General features: G+C 43.4%; 1 protein-coding gene across 1 annotated transcript in view; it reads left to right on the top strand.

Annotated features, from left to right (window-relative positions):
• PACRG (parkin coregulated) overlaps nt 1-21,082 on the top strand; it is a 514,304-nt gene extending 493,222 nt beyond the window's left edge. The window contains exon 4 of the mRNA XM_004368787.1: nt 20,610-21,082. Within this exon, the coding sequence (XP_004368844.1) occupies nt 20,610-20,770 (161 nt within the window). The 3' untranslated portion in view covers nt 20,771-21,082. The remainder of the gene's footprint in view (nt 1-20,609) is intronic.
• Nucleotides 21,083-21,737: the final 655 nt, after the last annotated feature.

Below are 21,737 nucleotides of genomic sequence, written 5' to 3'. Positions count from 1 at the left end.
CCAAAAGGTCGGCAGTTCAAATCCACTAGCTGCTCCTTGGAAACCCTACGGGGCAGTTCTACTCTTTCCTACAGGGTCTCTATGAGTCGGAATCAACTCAACAGCAACAGGCAACGGGTTACCCTGGGTCGACTGAAGAAGACCAAGAATAACTCACGAAAGAAAGTGCTCTCACTGTCCCTGTGCTGACCCCCCCCCCCCCATCACACAGCCCAGGCAGACATGTCAGGACCGGTGGAAGTCGGCTGCAGACTGGTGTTATCCGAACAGCCATAAAGAATTCCTATACCAGACTACTTTGATTCCTGAAATTCCCCCTATTAGAGCTGCTCCTTTGGACTACAGGTCTCTGTTAAATCAAAAACACACTGCCTAGATAGAAAGACCCACAGTCACATGGCAGGTCTCCCAGCCCAACAACCTCGGTCTTGTTGATGGAAGCAGGCAGAGAGAGTATCCCTCAGCAGAGTACCTCCACGACCTGGAACTCAATGGGATGATTTCCTTAGAGGCCTTGGGGAGTCAGAGGACGCAGGTCCCTGGTAGGGAGACACTGGAGTAAGGCCAGGAAATAGGTCAGCCCTTGGCTCAGGTCTCCAACAACCTTCTGGGGGGGTTTCCATTATCCAGAACAACAGGGCAGGAGCTGGCTTCACTGTAGCCCAGCAAGTGTGCTTGTTTGCCTGGACTTTTGCCTCAGTTTACTCAGCCCTGAGTCCACAGCGCAAGCATCAAATTTGGGAGCCTTACCCGGGGCAGGCGCCATTAGGTCCACCCACATCCCAAAGGACCTACAGCCACACTTTGAAGAGTTGGCAAAAGAAGGAAGGGTTCCTTTGGACTCAGAGGCCACAGTGGCCACCCATGCATTGCTGGAGGTTGGGGGAGTGATTCCAGCTCCAACAGAGGACGCAAGGACATGTGTCCTATGCTCCTCTTCCCAGCACGCATCCTGCATGTTTAGGACCCGAGCCTCAGCACCACCCCAATGCTTCCCTTCTTTTTTTTTTTTTTTTTATTGTGATTTAGATGAAGGTTTACAGAGCAAATTAGTTTCTCATCAAACAATTAATACGCATATTGTTTTGTGTGACATTGGTTTCCAACCCTGCAACGTGTCAACACTCTCCCCTTCTCGACCTTGGGCTCCCTACTTCCATTCATCCAGCTTTCCTGTCCCCTCCTGCCTTCTCGTCCTTGCCCCTGGGGTGGTGTGCCCATTTAGTCTCGTGTACATGGTTGAGCTACGTGTATTATTGTTTGTGCTACGTGTATTATTGTTTGTTTTATGGGGCTGTCTAATCTTTGGCTGAAGGGTAAACCTCAGGAGTGAATTCAGTACTGGTTAAAAGGGTGTCCGGGGGCCATACTCTTGCAGTTTCTGTCAGACCAGTAAGTCTGGTCTTCTTTTGTGGGTTTAAATTTTGTTCTACATTTTTCTCCAGCTCTGTCTGGGACCCTCTATTGTGGTCCCTGTCAGAGAAGTCGGTGGTGGTAGCCGGGCACCATCTAGTTGTGCTGGACTGAGTCTGGTGGAGGCTGTGGTACTTGTGGTCCATTAATCCGTTGGACTAATCTTGCCCTTATGTCTTTAGATTTCTTCATTCTCCCTTGCTCCAGACAGGGTGGGACCGGTGGAGTATCTTAGATGGCCGCTCACAGCTTTTAAGACCCCAGATGCTACTCACCTCAGTCGGATGTAGAACATTTTCTTTATAAACGATGTTATGCCATGAGCTAGATGTCCCCCCAATACCATGGTCCCCACAGCCCTCTGCCCGGCAATTCAGTCCTTCTGGGAGTTTGGATGTGTCTGTGAAGCTTCTATGACTTTGCCTTGGTCAAGTTGTCCTGGCTTCCCCGGTACTGTGTACTATCTTACCCTTCACCAAAGTTACCACTTAGCTATTGTCTAGTGTTTTTCCCTCCTCACCCTTCCCCTCCCTCGTACCCATCAAAAATTGTTTCTTTCTGTGTGTAAGCCTTTTCATGAGTTTTTCTAACAGTGGTCTCATATAGTGTTTGTCCTTTTGTGATTGACTTATTTCACGCAGCATAATGCCATCTAGATTCATCCATGTTGTGAGATGTTTCGCAGATTCATCTTTGTACTTTATCGTTGCATAGTGCTCCATTGTGTGTATGTGCGATAGTTTGTGTCTCTGTACATCTGTTGATGGACACCGAGGTTGTTTCCATCTTTTTGCTATTGTAAATAATGCTGCAGTGAATGTAGGTGTGTATATGTCTATTCGTGTGACGGCTCTTATTTCTCTAGGGTATATTCCTAGGAGGGAGATTGCTGGATCGTATGGTATTTCTATTTCTAGCTTTCTAAGGAAGCACCATATCATTTTCCAAAATTGTTGTATCATTTTGTATTCCTACCAGTGCTGCATGAGTTCCAATCTCCCCACAGCCTCTCCAGCGTTTGTTATTTTCTGGGTTTTTTTTATTCATGCCAGTAATGTTGGGGTGAGATGGTATCTCATTGTACTGTTGATTTGTATTTCTCTAATGGCTAGTGATCTTGAGCGTTTCCTTGTGCATCTGTTAGCCACCTGAATGTCATCTTTGGTGAAGTGTCTGCTCATTTCCTTTGCCCATTTTCTAATTGGATTATTTGTCTTTTTATTGTAGAGGTGTTGGCTTTTCCTATAGATTTTAGTGATTAGACTTTTGTCAGATATGGCATAGCCAAATTTTTTTTCCCAGTCTGTAGGTTCTCATTCTACTCTTTTGGTGAAGTCTTTTGATGAGTGTGTTTAATTTTTAGACGATCCCAGTTATCTAGCCAATCTTCTGGCATTTGTGTATTTTTGGTTATGGTTTGTATCCTATTAATGCCATGTATTAGGGCCTCTAGCATTGATCCTAATTTTTATTCTATGCACTTTATAGTTTTTGGCTTAACATTTAGGTCTTTGATCCATTTTGAATTAGTTTTGATGTATGGTGTGAGGTATGGGTCCTATTTCATTTTTTTACAGCTGGACATCCAGTTTTGCAGCACCATTTGTTAAAAAGACTGTCTTTTCCCCATTTGATGGAGTTTGGGCCTTTGTTGAAGATCAAGTGACCATCGGAGGATAAATTTACATCTAGATTCTCAATTCTGTTCCATTGGTCAATGTGTCTGTCATTGTACCAGTACCAGGCTGTTTTGACTACCATAGCTGCGTAGTAGGTTCTGAGGTCAGGTAGTGTGAGGCCTCCTACTTTATTATTCTTCTTCAACAGAGCTTTACTTATCCAGGGCCTCTTCCCTTCCCATATAATGTTAATGATTAGTTTTGCCATCTCATTAAAGAATGCTGTTAGTGTTTGGATCAGGATTGCTTTGGATCAGGATTGCTTTGAGTAGAATTGACATTTTCACAATGTTGAGTCTGCTTATTCATGAGCATGGTATGTTTTTCCATTTATGTAGCTCTCTTTTGGTTTCTTGCAGTAGTCTTTTGTAGTTTTCTTTGTATAGGTCTTTTACATCCCTAGTTAGATTTATTCCTAAGTGTTTTATTTTTTTAGGGGCTATTACAAATGCTATTGCTTTCCTGATTTCCTTTTCGTCGTTCTCTTTATTAGTGTATGGGAATCCAACTGATTTTTGTATGTTTATCTTGTATCCTGCTACTCTGCTGAATCTATTAGTTCCAGTAGTTTTCTTGTGGAGTCCTTTGGGTTCTCTATGTATAGTATCATATCATCTGCAAATAGGAATAGTTTTACTTCTTCCTTACCAGTTTGGATACCCTTTATTTCTTTTTCTTGCCGTATTGCTCTAGCTAGGACTTCCAGCACAATGTTAAATAGGAGTGGTGTTAAAGGGCATCCTTGTCTTGTTCCTGTTTTCAAGGAGAATGTTTTCAGCCTCTCTCCATTGAGAATCATATTGGCTATTGGTTTTGTATAGATGTCCTTTATTATGTTGAGGAATTTCCTTTCTATTTGTATTTTATTGAGAGTTTTTATCAGGAATGGGTGTTGGACTTTATTGAATGCCTTTTCTGTATCAGTCGAGATGATCATGTGATTCTTCTGTTTTATTTATGTAGTGGATTACGTTTATTAATTTTCTTATGTTGAACCATGCATGTACACCTGGTGTGAATCCCACTTGGTTGGGGTGTATTTTTTTTTTTTTTTATGATGCTGAATTCTATGTCTAGAATTTAGAATTTTGCTGACAATTTTTGCATCTATAGTCATGAGAGATATTGGTCTGTAATTTTCTTTTTTGTGATGTCTTTGCCTGGTTTTGGTAGTAGGGTTATGCTGGTCTCATAGAATGAATTTGGAAGTATACCTTCCTTCTCTATGTTCTGAAATAGTTTGAATTGTACTGGTGTGAGCTCACCTCTGACTATTTGGTAGAATTCTCCAGTGAAGTCATCTGGGCCAGGACTTTTTTTTGTTGGGAGTTTTTTTTAATTACCTCTTCCATCTCTCCTCTTGTTATGGGTCTGTTCAGGTTTTCTACCTCAGTTTGTGTGAATTTAGGTAGGTAGAAACCAATGCTTCCCTTCTGATTCTCTAGCTCCCCCCAACTTCACTCTCACCGGGGTTCAGCAATAGGCAAGGAGGCTGTTCATTTTCTCTATTTTTTTTTTTTAATTCAGCTACTTGCCTGAAATAAAATGGGAATTATAACACACTGTAGTTAGTATGTAATAAGTGCCAATGAGATACTGTTGTTAGTTGCTGTTGAGTTGGCTTCAACTTATGGCAATAGGATGTACAACAGAATGGAACATTGCCCGATCCTGTGCCATCTCATCAGACAGTATTCTGTTGTGATCCATAGAGTTTTCATTGGCTCATTTTCAGAAGAAGATCACCAAGTCTTTCTTCTTAGTCCGTCTTAGTCTGGAAGCTCCACTAAAACATGTCCATCATGGATGATCTTGCTAGTATTTCAAATACCAATGGCATAGCTTCCAGCCTCACAACAACACACAGGCCACCACAGTGTGACAAACTGATAGACGTGTGGTGGGTCAGTTAGACAGCCTCCCTTAAAACAGAAAATAAGGAAATACAAATGTGAACTATTGTGCAAATATTGAATTCCATAAGAATGCTACATAATAATGACCTTATTGTGGCTTGAGGCACAAGTAACAGACTTGTGTTCAGAAACAAAATCCACTTTTTCTTACTGGTTAACAAGGGCTGGGTCTCATACAGTAAGCCAACAACCTAGGGGGCTGGTTCATCTTTAACTGTGTTCCTGAAATTAGAAAAAGCAGGAGTTTGTTGAGGCCAAAGAGAATGACACAGCATGGCTAGCCCTCAGATAGCCAAGTCTCAGTGCCATTTGCTGGAGAACAATAACCCAACTTTCCTCATTAATTTAGGCACCAACATATTGAACTATTAAAAAAAAAAAAAAAAGCATTGCCATCGAGTGGATTCCGACTCATAGCGACCCTATAGGACAGAGTAGAACTGCCCCATAGGGTTTCCAAGGAGCAGCTGGTGGATTCAGCCTGCCAACCTTTTGGTTAGCAGCTGAGTTCTTAACCACTGCGCCACCAGGGCTCCATATTAAACTATACCTGGGGGGAAATGAGAGACCATTGAGCGTACATTTGTGTCATAAACTGTTTGCTTATAAAGTCCTGCAACCAAGCATCTTGATCGTTTAGGGGAGCCCCAGCCAGGGTCCAGAGTACCACATGGACTAAGAAAGAAGCCACACTCGGGTACGGGCACAGCCTAGGATAAGCCTCTGCATTCAGGGTGAAGCCAGGTCATGGTGCTCTTGCTCTCCCACGCAAGTCAAGGATAAAACAGCTCAAGTGCTGCTGCTTTTGTGGGCCTGAAGAGTGGACCCATTTGATTAAATAATCAAGCAAAAAGCTTACTCTGTGGTGTTCTGTGGGCAATCCTTCCAGTCCCATCCCAGAAGAGAGTTAAATTATAGACGATCTGCCATTATCTGGGAATAAGAATATGAAGATAAGAGTAGCTACAGTAATAATAATTGCCAGAATTTATCAGCAGCTTCTGTATTTTATAAAAATAGAATGTATATTCTCATAGGGTTTTCATTGGGAGATTTCTGGCAGTAGAGGGCCAGCCTTTCTACCCCATGTGTCTTAGTCTGGAAGCTCCACTGAACCCTGTTCAGCAACCTAGCAATACACAAGCTTCCACTGACAGACGAGTAGTGGCTGTGCATGAGGTGCCCTCGCTGGAAATTAAACCCTTGTCTCCCACATGGAAGGCGAGAATTCTACCACTGAACCACCACTGCCTTCTTGTACCTACCCTTAAAGATGTATTGGTATGCCTGTTTCCATCAGAGACATTTAATAATAGGCTGAGGGTCCCCTTCAATCAGTGAGGGTCCCATCGAGCTCGGATTCAAATCCATTTGTGTGCAACAAGAAGCCTGCACGCATCTCCTTGTCTACAGGATCTCAACCCCTTGGGGACTGTTTCCATGCTGTCTCTGCACTCGCTACTCTTCAAGTCCTGATTCAGAGGAAGGCAACCGGGCGCACCGCACTGAGGAATTTAAGAGAGAAAACTGGAACTCAGGCAAATAAACAGTCTTTATTCGAAAGTATCAAAAGTCAGCATATTTCACCCATCAGCATTTCCAACAAGCTTTAGTTTCAGTTCTGCATAAACCCAAGTTTGCTGTTACGGCAAATTAAATGGTCACATTTTCGTTTCGTTTCTGCAGTTTAGGTACCTCTCTCTCTCTCTTTTTTTTTTTACTGTGTGGCCCCAACTTTGACTGGACTTTACAAACCCTGATCATCTGTAAAATGTTGTGAGGCCCGCTCAAGCATTTTCAGATGATGTACTGCACTAATATGCTTCAGGAAGAGGGGCTGTCTCCAGCGCAGAAGCTGATAAAGTGGATAGTCAGAGCTTTCAAAGGTGCTGCGAGGTTATTTTAAACTGAGACAGTTTTAAAAGGCTTGAAGGTTTTAACTCTGTCACTTTTACGGCACTTGACTCAGCACAGTATACCACTTTGATTTGTTCATTAAATATATTATTTTTACATTAATTGAGCTCATTTGATGAGAAAAATTCCCACTCTATAAATTTCCCAGCTAACGGCTTAGAAATCTGCTCAAATTCTGCACTCGTTAATTCATTTTAGAACTTTCAAAGAGTAGGTACTTTAGGCAGGCTAAGATTTGTCGCAAATAATCGGGGAAACATCTGATCTACAGAAATAGTATACTCCGTTTTCTCACTTTAAGCACAGTTAGTGAGATGATTGATTCATTCAGGAGTCCCTGGGTGGCCCACATGGTGAAGTGCTTGGCTACTAACTGAAAGGCTGGTGGTTCCAGTCCACTCAGAGGCACCTCAGAAGAAAGGCCTGGTGATCTACTTCCAAAAAATCGGCCATTGAAAACTCTGTGGTGCCCACTTCTACTCTGACACACATGGAGTCTCCATGAATCAGAATCGACTCCACATCAACTGGTTTTAACTGGTATTCATTTATTTTCTTTTGCAGTAGAACAAAGAGTGCATCAACATGTTTGACTCTGTGGCTCTGTGGCCTGCTGGGCAGGCTAATCATATAAAATCACTTAACCACACTGTGTTAGGATGGGGATCACCAGTGTGGGCACAGACTGTCATGGGAGTGCTGAGTTCATCCTATAGATGGAAGTCCTAAAGAAGATAATTCGAGAAATGCATTTTCCCATAATTTCCTGTGTTTGCTAATACCATTTGTAAGAAATCTGAGGGTTTTTTCATTTTTGTGCCTCAATTACAAAAAGAAAGAGCTAAAAATGGATTGTATATAATATCACTCATGTTTCTTGCAAATGGAAACCATGGTAACAGTTGCCATCCCTGCAAATCAGTCTAGAAATAGTTAAAATTATTTCCAATAGGCTTGCATCATTTCCGAAAGCATAAATCAATATTTCCTTTCCAGTCAAAGTCACTTATTTTGCTATTTCTTGAGCTGGTTGAAAATTACCATATAGCTATGGAGGAAATTATATGAATCAAAGTTTAGAAGATGTTAAACAAACGCACCATAAAAACCCAGCCTTTTCTACGTCTTGAAGCAAAGGCTGGTGATAAAGTGAACGGGATAATCTGAATTTTCACTGTGGAAAAAGAAAATTTTTTTCTTCTCAAATTCAAGGCTAACCCAGATAAATCCCACTTTGAATCAAGGAGGATTTTGAAAAAGAGAAGCATCTATCAAACTACAGAAACCTTTCCTGTACTTAAACTCATTTGATTGAATCTTCCAAATTCACATAAATACTATTTCCATGAAGGAGCCCTGGTGGCACAGTGGTTAAGTGCCCAGCTGCTAACTGAAAGGTCGATGGTTCGAACCCACCAGCTGTTCCATGAGAGAAAGAGGTGGCAGTATGCTATTTCCATGGATAAGAACTCCCAAGTATGTAAATAGTAAATAAAGAATTAGAATTGGACAAACTGTGCATATTACATTTAACATACAATTTATTTAGAACTGAATTTGCTTATGTATCAATGCTTAGATTCAGTAAACCCACAAAGTAGTCATTCATTCATTAATTCGTTCATTTTACAGGTGTTCTTTTTTTTTTATTTGATGCCAGTGAACAGTTTATAACATAAGTAGCATGATCCTATCCTCCAAGAGGTGATAAAATCTAGGAAAGCTACGGAAACGTCAACACTTGTTAAGTGTTCGAGCCTGACATGGAGTCAAGCGTATGGCTTCGGAAGTGCAGACTATTGCTCTAGAAACTCAAAAGAAAGAGACATGATTGTGAGTCAGCTTCACAGAGAAAGTGAATCCAAAATTAGCCTTAAAAAAAATGGGTAGGCTTCGTGGACTTAGCAGGGGGAGAGGGAAATTTTATGGGCATGAATGAAAATCTCACATATTGGGGTTGGTAGGAAACCCAGTCTGAGTGAAACAGAAAGCGTTGGAAAGGAGAAGAAGAGTTGCTTCATAAGGAGTTGAGATTTGAGTCTGATCCATCATACAACGTAGAGACGTCGGTGACATTAATCAGGAGAGGAAGTTATTATAGGGAGATTAATCTGGAAGTTTTCAGGGTAATTTAGGACGCGGAGAGTTAGAAAATGGAAAGACCAAATGGACTATAGATGTGCTCCAGGGTGGAACTGGGGTCTGTTAACAGACCCCCCAAGCACTACGCAGTCCTAACTGAATCAAGTGGAGTAGCACTCAGGACACTAACCTTCCAGCCCAGGCACAGGGCCTCCCTACTAATAGGTACATGATGAAGGTGGGGCCATTCAGCACTTACCTGTGGGGGCCATTTGAGGGTCCCCATACAACATTAAATTACATGGAGTACTGCCAAGAATCATAAGAACACTTTCCTGAAGGAGACACTCTTGCTCTTCATAGAGGGCGTCAACCTTGAATTTGAGTCATAAACTTCCCCAGCATGCAACATCTGTGTCTTAAATGCGGCTTTTATTTTTTTTTAAGGATTTAGAAAGGCCATTCAGATGCCTGCAAGATTCCCACTTTCCACCTTCTCGCCAGAGTCCTGTTCTCCAGTTGTCCATTTCCCCAAGGCCTTGGTTCCACTAGGGAGCAATGGTGTCCCAGGGCAGTAACTCTCAGACTGCTCTTCTGGCTTGTACCTGACAGTCCTAGCATCTCCCCATTTGTAAGACTGTGTAATGGTCCCCAAGCCCTGGTGCCACAGTGGTTAAGAGCTTGGCTGCTAACCAAAAGATTGGCAGTTGGAATCCACCAGCTGCTCCTTGCAAATCCTATGGGGCAGTTCTACTATGTCCTATAGGGTCACTATGAGTCAGAATCAACGGCAGTGGGTTTAGTTTTTGGTATTCTGGTGATGACGGTCCCCACCAGATCGAGACATAAATCATAGCGAATGTTTATAACAATGGGCGAGATGAAGTAGGAAATCACTCATAGAATTGCCCCATCTTCATCATGTAATGGCCTTGCAAAAAAGCCTTGGAAATCAGTTAAACTTTGTTTTTGTCTTTCTGCATATATCTCTGTGAATGATGTTGTTATTTCAAGAATGTATAATGCAGTAAAGATAGCACAATAGTACACAAAAATGAAGCTAACGTGAACAGTTTACTACCTTATGAACCACTAATTGGTTGCCACAGGTAGACTATCTCCTCACACGTTTATCCTCCGAGATCCTCTCTCCTGATCATATTCCTTCTCTCCGGGGTTAAAGTCCATCTACAGGGAGAGAGACATAAGCTGTGCTACCTCACACTCCCTGTGTTGTCACGTACGCTTATGGCCCATTCTTAGGCCTCTCCTCCTGGGTCTTCCCATCACGTCAGCAGATACCTACCACAGTTTCTCCTCATCAGTGTCCCAGTATCACTGCTTCTTCAACCACGTCAGCCAATTATTTCACCTTCCTCCTTCGTGAAGGGGAGCTGATAATGGTATCTACATCATAGAGCTGTTCTGAATTCTGAATTAGCCAATCTGTGTAAATCACATTTTGTTGTCACTGTTACTGTTGGTATTATTACTGCTCCACCTTGAGAAGGCAGCAGGGACTAGATTCGAGGCTGAGGTGGACGGAACTCTCTTCCTTGGTTGACACTGTCTGCTCATTGAATCACGTCAGCCAAGAGGAAAAGAGAGAGGCTTTCCCTTAACAGGACTGAATCCAGCTCCATTCAGTGGTCACTGAATCTATTGTTATAATTACCTGCAGAGTGATAAATTGGTGAACCCACCTGTTTTTCTCAGTATAACTCCCAGATCAAAATCGCCATTACCTAGAGATGACCCTAACTTTCTTTTTTGATCATCTTGACCAAATCATTGTCAATTGAGTATGTAAAAAAATCAATCCATACACTTAGTCTTTGTTCTAAGAAATCAAAATCTATAGAGGTTTATTGAAAATGGCAGAATGGAATAACTTTTGGAATTGTGTCAACAAATAATTTGAGTTTTGACAATGTTCTTTCTTAACTAGAATTAATTACATAAACATTTGGTCCTTTTGGGTTTTCTTAGAGCCTGACTTGAAGCTGAACGTGATGCCTATGAGATTTGTGACTTATTCTGAAGAATTATACAGTTGCTTTGTGATCATCTTTTCAGTTGAAATACCATGTGTCCTTTGAATAACAATTATTTCCACCAGCTCGTTCAAAAGTTAGTTTGTGATATTATAAAATGTAATGTTAGGATGGATAGGAACCCAGAGGTCATCCAAAGTTCAGTCCCTTTGTCGTACCCAGGAGGAAGCTGAGACTCAGAAATTAAGTAACCTCAATGGTGTCACTAGGGTTGGTGTCACCCAGTGTGGTAACTCATGGTGTCACTCCCCACCCCCGACCATGGACCTCCTCCCATACCTGACTATACAGAATTCTTAGTTACGTTTTTTGTACTAACGTTACTCATAAATCGTAATTCCCGTATATCACTCCTTCTTTTCCTTTAATTACTACTTTATTCTCAAAAAGTTATTGATATAGGTTCACAAATACTAATTATCACAATATTGTAACTAAAACAACAGAAAATTTGACAAAATCAGCAACTAGAAAAACACTGGCAGCAACAAAAACAACAGCAAGTGCTTATAACGCGCGCGGATGAAACCATGTGATTAGAAGCGTCATTGTAATTGGGTAACAATGACAGCTCTGACCGGAGTGCATTAGAAGGTTCCAAGATTAAAATTGGCATAGAGTTTTAGCATTGTAAGTATACTGATACAAGTAAGATGGCCTTACGAAAAATGTGTTTGTTACTATAACTACAGGGATATTTTTATAGACAGTCATTTTGGTGTCACCCCTCTGACAGTGTCACCTGGTACGGTCTGCACACCCTGCATCCCTTTAGTGACACCACTGAAGAACCTGTCTACTAAGTTATTGAAAAACTAAATCTCAAATTATCTGCCTTAAAATCCAGAGCTCTTTCTACTGCACCAGTCTACTCCAAATATTATAATTTTTCAGTTCTCAGAAAAATACATCTACTTTGCAGTTGAAATAAATTGCAATTGTTTGGAAACTTTCACTGGCCATCTGAATGGAAATTTCAATATTTAATTTATGATTGGTCAAAGATCCATGATATCTTTAGTTTCACAAGTGATCAATGCCCCCCTTCAGAAGATGAAAACCTTCCCTCGAGCTTCTGAAAATGTGATGGCTTAGTAGCCTCATGCTTTAGTCACCCAGCTCCAGTGTCAAAAAGAGAGGAAGAGAGAGAGAGAGACATCCAGCTGGAATCAAGGGCTTGCTTCAAAGCTTTTATCTTCAGAGGAAAGAAATCTTGTGAATTTTATTAATGTCAACAAGATCTGAGAAGATTTGAAGTATTTAAGCCTTTGGGCGTCTCCAGCGTACCAGATGCTGTGGTTATTACAAGTTTTGTTTTTTGATTCACGTGCCCCATGAACCAAGAATTTGGAAATATCCATTGTGAGGTCAGACTTGAGAGTGTATTGAAAACCTTAGGTTTCCACAAGAATGTGAAGCCAACCAACAGAGCAGTGGCTAAACATGGGTCAGATACAGAAACACCCAGAATTCTGAATGGGCTGACACATGTTATGGTTGAGAAAAAAATGAGTCCCCTCAAAGTAACGGAGCAAAACTAAAACAAGAAAAGCAAGAAGTCTATCTTTAGGAGTCTGTAAGCAGATCATCTCATAATCTTCCCAAAAGGCTTCGTCTCTTTTCCAATGAGAACAATGAATTTTGTCCTGGTTTTATTCCCTGTTCCCTTTCTCCTCATTCCTTCACCTCCAGAAAGATCAGGCTGGAATTCATACTTGTCTCCCTTGTAACTATCCAAAATTTGTGGGAGAAAATACTTTTATTAAAAAACTGGTGAAGTTCTTTCTGTAAAGTGAATGGAGTCCAAGCTAATCCCTAATGAACAGATATTTCTGGCAAAATAAATGTTGAGTTTGATCCAGTTATCTAAATCCCTAGTTAAACTATATCTCTGGCCCTTATTCCTCCCTTTCTTAATTCAGATTGAAAAGAAAAATAAAAACTCAAAATTAATCATTTTTAAGCTCATAAACACTGTAAGTGTATTTTAAATGACATCTTGTTTAATGATAATAAACTTTCCAACTATCTCTTGTGAAATATTTTGCTTCTGTTTCACTAAAACCAGCATTCCTGTTTAAATCCCAGCAAGTGCAAACAAGGAATCGCTGTTTGGGTAGTCTCAACCCTCTAACCCTAACCCACTAAACCCAAAGGGGGGATTAGTTCAGAGTCACCCAGCAGAAGAATCTGGGCTGGTTGAGCGTCACCCGGAAGCATCTTCTAATGATAACATTTTGCAGTACCTTCCACCTGCGCAGACCTGCCAAGACCTGAACCCGGGCCCCCAGGGCTCGCTTTCTCTCCCCGCGGTGGATGACGTCACTGAAAGCCAGCCGGGAAGGAATGCAGCCGTAGCTGTGATGATGCCACCCCCCAGGTTCAGGTCTTGACAGGTAAGATGCCTCTGGTTTAGCTTTACAGGTCTTGAAAAACATTTTTAGTTCGGCATTTGAGAAACCGAAAAAAAAAAAAGACTTTCCGATCCAGAAAGAAGCGCGTTTGATAGTCTTGTTATTTTGTTTGGATTCCACTCAACGTTGCTTCAGGGAGCTCCCTTCGCTGGTGGGCGGGCACAAAGGCCCAGCGCTCTGGCTGCACACCTCGCACGCCAGACCTTTCCCCTGGAAGTCCATATGGCAGACGTGCTCTCGGGAGTTTTCTCACGTGGCTGAGCACTCTAATACTGAGAAGAGCTTCAGGCTGGACTTGGCCCGGATTCACGTGCAAGTACCGCGTATGCAAAAGGACTACATTTGGCGACACCCCCGCCCCCAAAATGGTCAGAGAGACAGCGGGAAACTAGCGTAGGGTGTGGCCGGATCATTTGGCATCACTGGAAGCCTTTTATATCGAAGCCTCGGTTTTAGGGCTGTAATTTAGCCTTAGATGCTGAGGGAATCGGTCAGCCTGACTCAATGTCTGGGGTGCCACCAAAGGCTGGGTGAATGTTGTTGGGCAGGTTAATCATCAACCTGTTTATCTGAGGTGTTTGCCAATTTCTACAGTTACTCAGATTGCCACTGGGTACCTAAGAAGTAACTGAACCATTTTTGTGATGGAGCATGGCAGGGTATGTCATAAAAGTGGAGTTCCCAGAGTTAGTCGTTGGTGTAAAGACAGATGAGTAGGGCGGTCTGAGCACTGTTGGGGTCATCCCTTATCATTTCCCAGTTCCATCACGTGGTTTCCAATCCAGTTTCCTCTAAGAGTGGACATTTCTAGACGCACCAAACTCTCCTGCAATTTCAGGGGTGAGTGAGGAGTTGGGCACAGGTGCCTCGCGTCCGGCAGACCTAAGGGGTCTGCCTTCCCTTTGGTAACGCAATGCTGCTGCTTCCATTAGGAGACTTTCCAGATTAACTGAAGGGCTTCTGTTCCTGAAATCCTGTCTATTATTTTCATAGTCATTACCAGAATATATAGGTAAATTTCATTTGTTTGGTATCAAATGGATAATACTTCAGTACATTGAGTAAGCAATTTGAAATAAGTGTATTTGTTTTTATATTTCTGATGCTTTAAATAATGCTTCTGTTTCCAAATAACTCCTTTGTGTATTGCTGTTCATGCGAGAATATCTAAATATTTAACATTTAAGAGTATCCGCCCCCCCCCAAAAAAGAAGAGACAGAACAATCCAAATTTGTTTTTAATTCTCCTTGAGCCTCCTTGTGGCCATCCACACATTTTTTTAGTGCTCTTTATGCCTCTGGGTACGAGGACTCAGCATCAAACTAAAGCAAGCAGATGAGACCTCTCCCAAGACACAGGGTCCAGTGGCATCCAAAGCAACAGTGGTGGCAGGTACTACACTGAGGTTCTGTAAGGTCCAGGGGCACGGAGGGTGGGAGTGAGCCTTGTGTTCTAGGGAGGGTGGCCAGTTAAGCGTCCTTAACTAGATGATAACCTCGAGCTGACTCCGACCTATGGGAATCCCATGTGTGCGGAGTAAAACTGTGCTCCCTCGGGTTTGCAATGGCTGATTTCTCAGAAGTAAATCTCCAGGCATTTCTTCTGAGGCACCTCTGGGGGGACGCAAACTTCCAACCTTTCAGTTAGCAGCTGAACACGTCACTGGTTTGCACCACTGAGGGACCCCGATTAGATGATTTGTTGTTGTTGTTTGGTGCCGAGTCAGTTCTGACTCACAGCGACCCCCGTGACACAGTAGAACTGCACCATAGGGTTTTCGTGACTGTAATCTTTACAGGAGCAGACCACCAGGTTTTTCTCCCACGTAGCAGCTGGGTGGGTTTGAACTGCCGACCTTTCAATTAGCAGCTGAGTGTTTAAATGTTGCACCACCAGGGCTCCTTATCTAGATGATAAGCTCCCTCCAAGGCAAGGGCCTTTTTTCTTCTGTGGCATCAACCTCCAGTACCTAGTAGAGTACTCAGTCTGCAGAAGGAATGTCACATAATCACAGCTGTCGTCGGTGTCACAGCCAGGAGCGCGGGGACCAGCAGGCAGAGTGGTGCTGTGAAGCCCGCCCTAGCACTGACTTGAGGAGGCCTGTGCTGGCCGCCAGAATCATCCTTTCTCTCTGGCTTCGCCTCCCTCGGCTTTGATTGTTTTCCCCTTTCCTGTAATTGTCGTTGTTGTTGTTAGGTGTGGTCAAGTTGGTTCGAACTCAGAGTGACCCCACGTACAGCAGAAGGAGACTGGCCGGTCCTGCCCCATCCTCACTATCCTTGCTGTGTTTGAGCTCACTGTTGTAGCCACTGTGTCAGTCCCTCTCATTGAGGGTCTCCCTTTCTTTCGCTGACCGTCTACTTTACCAAGGGACGGGTCCCTCCTGACAACATGTCCAAAGGAAGCGAGACAAAATCTCGGCATCCTCGCTTCTAAGGAGTGTTCTGATTGTACTTTTCCCAAGATAGACTTGTTCGTTCTTTTGGCAGCCCGTGGTATGTTCAGTATTCTTCACCAGCACCATGATTCAAAGGCCTCAATTCTTCTTCGGTCTTGCTTATTCATTGTCCAGCTTTTGCATCCACATGAGGCAGTTAAAAATACCATGGCTTGGATCAGGTGCACCTTAGTCCTCAAGGTGACATCTTTGCTTTCCAACACTGTAAAGAGGTCTCTTGCAGTAGATTTGCCCGATGCAATGAGTCATCTGATTTCTTGACTGCTGCTTCCATGGGTGTTCCTGTAATAGCAGTAACTAAAGAAAAGGAAATGACGATGCCAAGAGAATATTTCCTCAGAATCCTCCACTACGCGCATCTGCTGCTCGGCCTTGTCATTGAACAGCGGATACCTGTGTGAAACGTGTGTCTTCTGTGACTTCCCTTTACAGTGGCCCTTGGTGACACGTGTTATGATAGTCACTTCACAGTTACAAGCTGAATTTACGCACCAGGAGGGTGGCCTCGGAGAACAAGAAGCTGAGTATATACACATCCATCTCAGGACGGTTGTTCAAAGAGGTTTAGATAGAAAAGAGTCTACATTTTCAAAACAACATCAAAAAGGACACCAGTTACCATCAAGTCGACAGGGAAGCGCTTGGCTGCTAAGCAAAAGTTTGGTGGTTCAAGTCCGCCCAGAGGTACCTCGGAAGAAAGGCCTGGCGACCTACTTCCGAACTATCATGCCATTGAAAACCCTGTGGAGCCGAGTTCAGCTCTGACACACACGAGGTCACCATGCTTAAACATGCTACTTATGTAATCAAAGAAGATTCAATGTGGAGTGATAAAGACACTTAAACTAACTCTTAACCAGGAACAACTTCTACGCAGTAGTTCTATGCCTCCCGCATGTGGGCATCTCCAGAAGAAGGACGGAATCCCTTCTTTATTCTGCTTGTGTATGATCCCTTCAGAATACAAAATCTGGTTCAAACCCTCCTTATAGTTTCATATGTTTGGTTGTAAATAAGACATATCTTTTCCATCATCAGCGTATCTTCCTCGAAGCTGGACATGAAATAGACTCCCTACTTCCAAAATTAAAATGTCATCTTCCTAATCAGAATTGACAATTGTAAATAACTATCTTGGTTTTTATTTAAAGCATCCTATTCTCTCAGTTGTGTCTGCGAGCAGTGTCATATGTATTCACAATGGTGAGCTCAAACTAATCACCTCAATTTCAGATTCTCAAAGAAGCTGACAATATAGCAGTTTTGAAATACAGTCCACATTACTCACCTGCCTTTCAACAGAGCTGGACACTAACCCGTGCGCTGTCATCATGATAGCCTGCAAAATAAGGGGGGGGTGCCCCTTTCTTGTTCCCTTTTTTTTATCCCAACGATACACATTCTGCAACCACAAAATATTCCAACTCCAACTCACTTTTTGAATAAGCAGCTTCTGTTCTTTTATCATTTGAGTTATCTGCTGTCAAGAAACAAAAACGCTACGTAGTCTACTTACTCCTACAGTTAAATATTTTTAAAAAATAAGAATAGGTTACTATTGAAATAGATTGCTGCTTGTCGCTGTTGCCTTCTAGAAGGCAGTGGGAAAAACAGGGTGTGTTAAGCTTTCTATTGTGGGCAGACTTTCCACACCCCCTCTGCCTCCTTCACAGAACTATGTCTGTCCCGTGATGTACTCTGTTCTTGCCCTTTTAGCTCATATGCCAACAAAAGGCAGCATTTATTAGTGATTACTGTACGTATCTTTGTCCGTCAGGAACGGGGTCAAAGCTGTCCCAGTGTGGCATTGTCATCACCAGCTGCACGCCCAGTGGCTCCCAGGGGTCTGCTCCGTGGCTTCGCTGTGCTGTGCAAACAGGTGATGCCACATTCTCCCAGCCCGCCTCTTTCACGACCATGAGGGGTTTACCAGGACTGTGATGTGGGGTGGCACACGAAGTCAGCCAGAAACACTCACTGGGCACTCTTCCCCTCCGGGAAGTGGACATCATTCCTAATCGGTGCTTCCCCCAACTCTGTCTCCCTTGCCCCGCAGTCTTCTCCCTCCTGCCCCTGTTTTCTGACTCTTTGTTGCTTTTTTTCCTGCCCCCTTTTTGGACTTTCTTCCTTAACATCTTTTCTGTGCACCTGTAACAAATGTAGACAATCCATGCACCCTCACGTCCTCCCCCTTCTCTCTTGAATCAACTCGGAGACCTTCTCCTCTAGGAAAGCTGCGCCATGTTGTCTTCCGAAGGCGCCAACCCCACTCAGGCCATATTTAAGCCTTTAGAGACAGAGTCTGCTCGCCTTAAATCTGCATTTGTGTATATTGTTAAAAAAAAATTTGTTGTTTTCCTCAAAAACAACAGGGCAAGAACCCTGTTGTTCAAACATCTTCTCTCGTTTGTTGTACAGAGCTAGCATATTTGGACATTCTGGATGATCGACTACCATGTAAATCAAACTTTAAATGAACTTAAATCCAGTTCTCTATGTGAGAGCAGAAAGGTGTCCACGATGAGGAAGAAAAGACCACCTAATTGCAGTGGCTTTGTGAACCTTTTTCTTCATTTCTTGTGAAGAATTGATACATACTACGGTTGTATGACTCGTAATCTAAAGATGTCCAGAATAACTGAGGGGAAAAGGTTTAAACATCACATCTCCTGCTGCTATTTCCATATCCAAACACGGTAAACATTTGGGGGCTATATCTGAATGATGACTAAAATAAACACTGTATCAAGTGTTGATCCAAAGGTGCCTGCCCTGTGGCATCCTGTGACTTGAGCTCCAGTCCTCATTCCACGCCAGCCTTTCTCAGCCCATCTGCGTGCATCCCTGTCCTCAGAGATGTAAGATGGCGGTGACGTTCAGCCACTTACAGAGGCATAATAATGACTTGCTTGCCTGAGGAATGAATGTTGTTGACGCCGTTGGAAGTCAGTGAGTGAAATACAACATGAAAACATATAATGACTATAATTAGAGAAAAAATTGTGAGAATTTTACACTCTGGATTGAAGCACTAGGCCTCCTGTTTGTCTCAGACTCCCACACACTTGAGTAATCACTCTAGACATCTCAGAGGCGGGATGCAGTCAGATCTTCCTTATGCAAATGGTTGGGATTGAGTTCACTGTGCGTCCTGGTTTCCTAGAGCTGCCTGTCAGGAGCACCTCAAGTGGGTGACTTTAAAGAACAGAAATTTATTTTCTCACAGTTCAGGAGACTAGAAGACTGAATTCAGAGTGTGGCTCTAGTGGGTGGTCCTTCTTTGTCTATTTCAAAATCTGGTATCTGGCAGTCCTGGGCATTCCTGAGCTTGTAGATGCATCTGCCTCCATCATCAGATGGCACCTGTCTTCCCTCTGTGTCTGCCTGCATGTCTCGGTGTCTACTCTGCTCTTTCTGTACTCAGATGTGGTTAGGTGTATGATCCACCCCAATCAACTGATTGATTGCATAACATTAGATTGCATTATGGGAACTGATTGCATTACATTACATTAGATCACATCCACAGATATGGAGGTTAGGATTCCAGCACCTATCTGGGGGAACACAATTCAATCCATATCATGGTGTATAATACAGAATCTCAGACATAGGCTCCCAAGGCCTTCAAAGGCCATTCCGAGGGACTCCATCCTGCATGTGGTCTGATCGGCAGTGGTCCCTTCCAGGCCCTGTGAGACCTCAGATGGGGCTATGCCAGGGGCCCACATGAGCTCCCAGGCTCCCCATGGGCTGGCCTGCCTTTCTGGACTTAGGTGCCAGAGTCCAAAACCAGCAGTGGCACGGCCTCCTAGGAAGGCCTAAGAAATCACTGATATCCACACCCTCAGTTATCAATCAGGAGCAGACTCTGCAGGAAATACTGTTTCCTCCCCCAGTCCCACCTGCATCTGGACGGGGTGTAAATAATTCCAGACAACTGAACACTTGAATTTCTGATCCTTACAGGAGAATGAGCCCGCCACATCTACACAGCTACAAAAGCAACAGACACAGATGTGAGCTAAGTCAGATACGTTGTTGTTGTTAGGTGCCGTTGAGTCGGTTCCGACTCATAGTGACCCTAAGCACCACAGAACGAACGAAACACTGCCTGGTCCTGCGTCATCCTCACAATTCTTGTTATGCTTGAGCCCACTGTTGCAGCCACTGTGTCAAACCATCTCATTGAGGGTCCTCCTCTTTTTCGCTGACCCTCTACTTTACCAAGCATGATGTCCTTCTCCAGGGACTGATCCCTCCTGACAACAAATCAGCTTTATCCATTTTAAGTCACATAGGGCCAACGGCCTAATCTGACCGTAGGCCGTTTCTTCTGAATATGCCAGGCTGTGACTTTGAAGAAACCAAGTCTAAAGAGCACTCTTTAGTTCATAGTCGGAGGTGAGAAAGAGACTCCCTTACTGGTAATCTGTATTGTAACGGCGATTCGCTCCCTTTCCTTTACTCTGGTATTTGTTTACTTTAGGTTAATTTTCATCCGCTTCAATGGGGGACTTTGTGTTTTTGTATATTGTTTTGCATGATCACATAAAACCGTTAAATGTTCGTGTCTCCTACCAAGCATTCAGAGAAGATGACTAGACTGACGCGTAGGGCTTTTGGGGGAATGGCAGAGGAATAACTGGCGTCTTTGTGTGTTTGCCCGAACCAGTGAACTCCGGAGACGGCATCGACTACAGCCAGCAGAAGAGGGAGAACATCGGAGACCTGATCCAGGAGACGCTGGAGGCCTTTGAGCGCTACGGAGGAGAGGATGCTTTCATCAACATTAAGTACATGGTCCCCACCTACGAGTCATGCTTGCTCAACTAGCCAGGAGAAAGCTGGCCTCAGAGGGAGGCTTCCACTGGAGGCCCGGTCAGTGGTCTCGGCTGCTCTGGGCCTCTCGTTATTTGTGACTTCTACAGCTGCTACAATAGCAGCTTCTGAGCCCTTGGACTGTTAGCCCTGTTGAGAGCAAGGCTTTCCGATACATAAATAGTGCCTGTTGCTTAGATTACAATAGCGTACTGTGCTTATTTGTTCTGAGAGAAGAATTGCTTCTTTATACAGCTCGGACGGAAGCAGGAGCCCGCGTTAAGCCTTCACTTGTATGGACAATAAAACTATGATTTTCATACGCAATTGTGTGTGTGCCTGCCCTGAGGGTGATGTCAGAGGTGGTGAGGGAAGCGTTTATGCTGACTGTTTAATAGGTGTTTGTCATGGAGAAGAAACGCCAGTCCAGCAGTGCCCTGCTCAGCTGTGCGGAATAACACGCTTTGACGTCCAATCCAGTTGTTGAATCTATATTCCAGTTACGCTAGGACATGTTTGCAGCCCCGTATGAAGCTCCGCTGTAAGTGCGGTCAATGCTTCTGGCCCACTTGAGACCTGGGCTCACAGGTGCTTTCCAGTTTGTATTTGGGTGGGGGAGGTGAGGGGCCCTTGAGGTTCGACGGGGGCAGGGTTATGTATGAAATGTAACTTTGCAAACACAGCCAAAAAATTGTCCCTTTGAATGGTGACATAGGATGGAGTGCTGTTAATAAAACATGACCAGAGGTTTGTTGAGGGCTTTTATTAATTTTTGAGACTGACTTACATGCATCTTAATGATTGCCTCTTGTAACAAATCAATTTTTTTTTCTTAGTAATTCTTCCTCTCCATTGCCTACCCCCACTCGTTTGGTGGGGTTTTATACCTCCACTCACTCACTTTTATTGAGACTAAAAAAAAAAAAAAAAAAACAAGCGATATGCACTTTTTCATTCAGCAGAGAGAGAGAGAGAAGGTGCC

This window comes from Trichechus manatus, unplaced genomic scaffold, assembly GCF_000243295.1.
Source record: "Trichechus manatus latirostris isolate Lorelei unplaced genomic scaffold, TriManLat1.0 scaffold00002, whole genome shotgun sequence".
NCBI lineage: Eukaryota > Metazoa > Chordata > Mammalia > Sirenia > Trichechidae > Trichechus > Trichechus manatus.
Note: the sequence above shows the minus strand (reverse complement) of the source record. Positions and strands in the feature narration are given on the sequence as shown.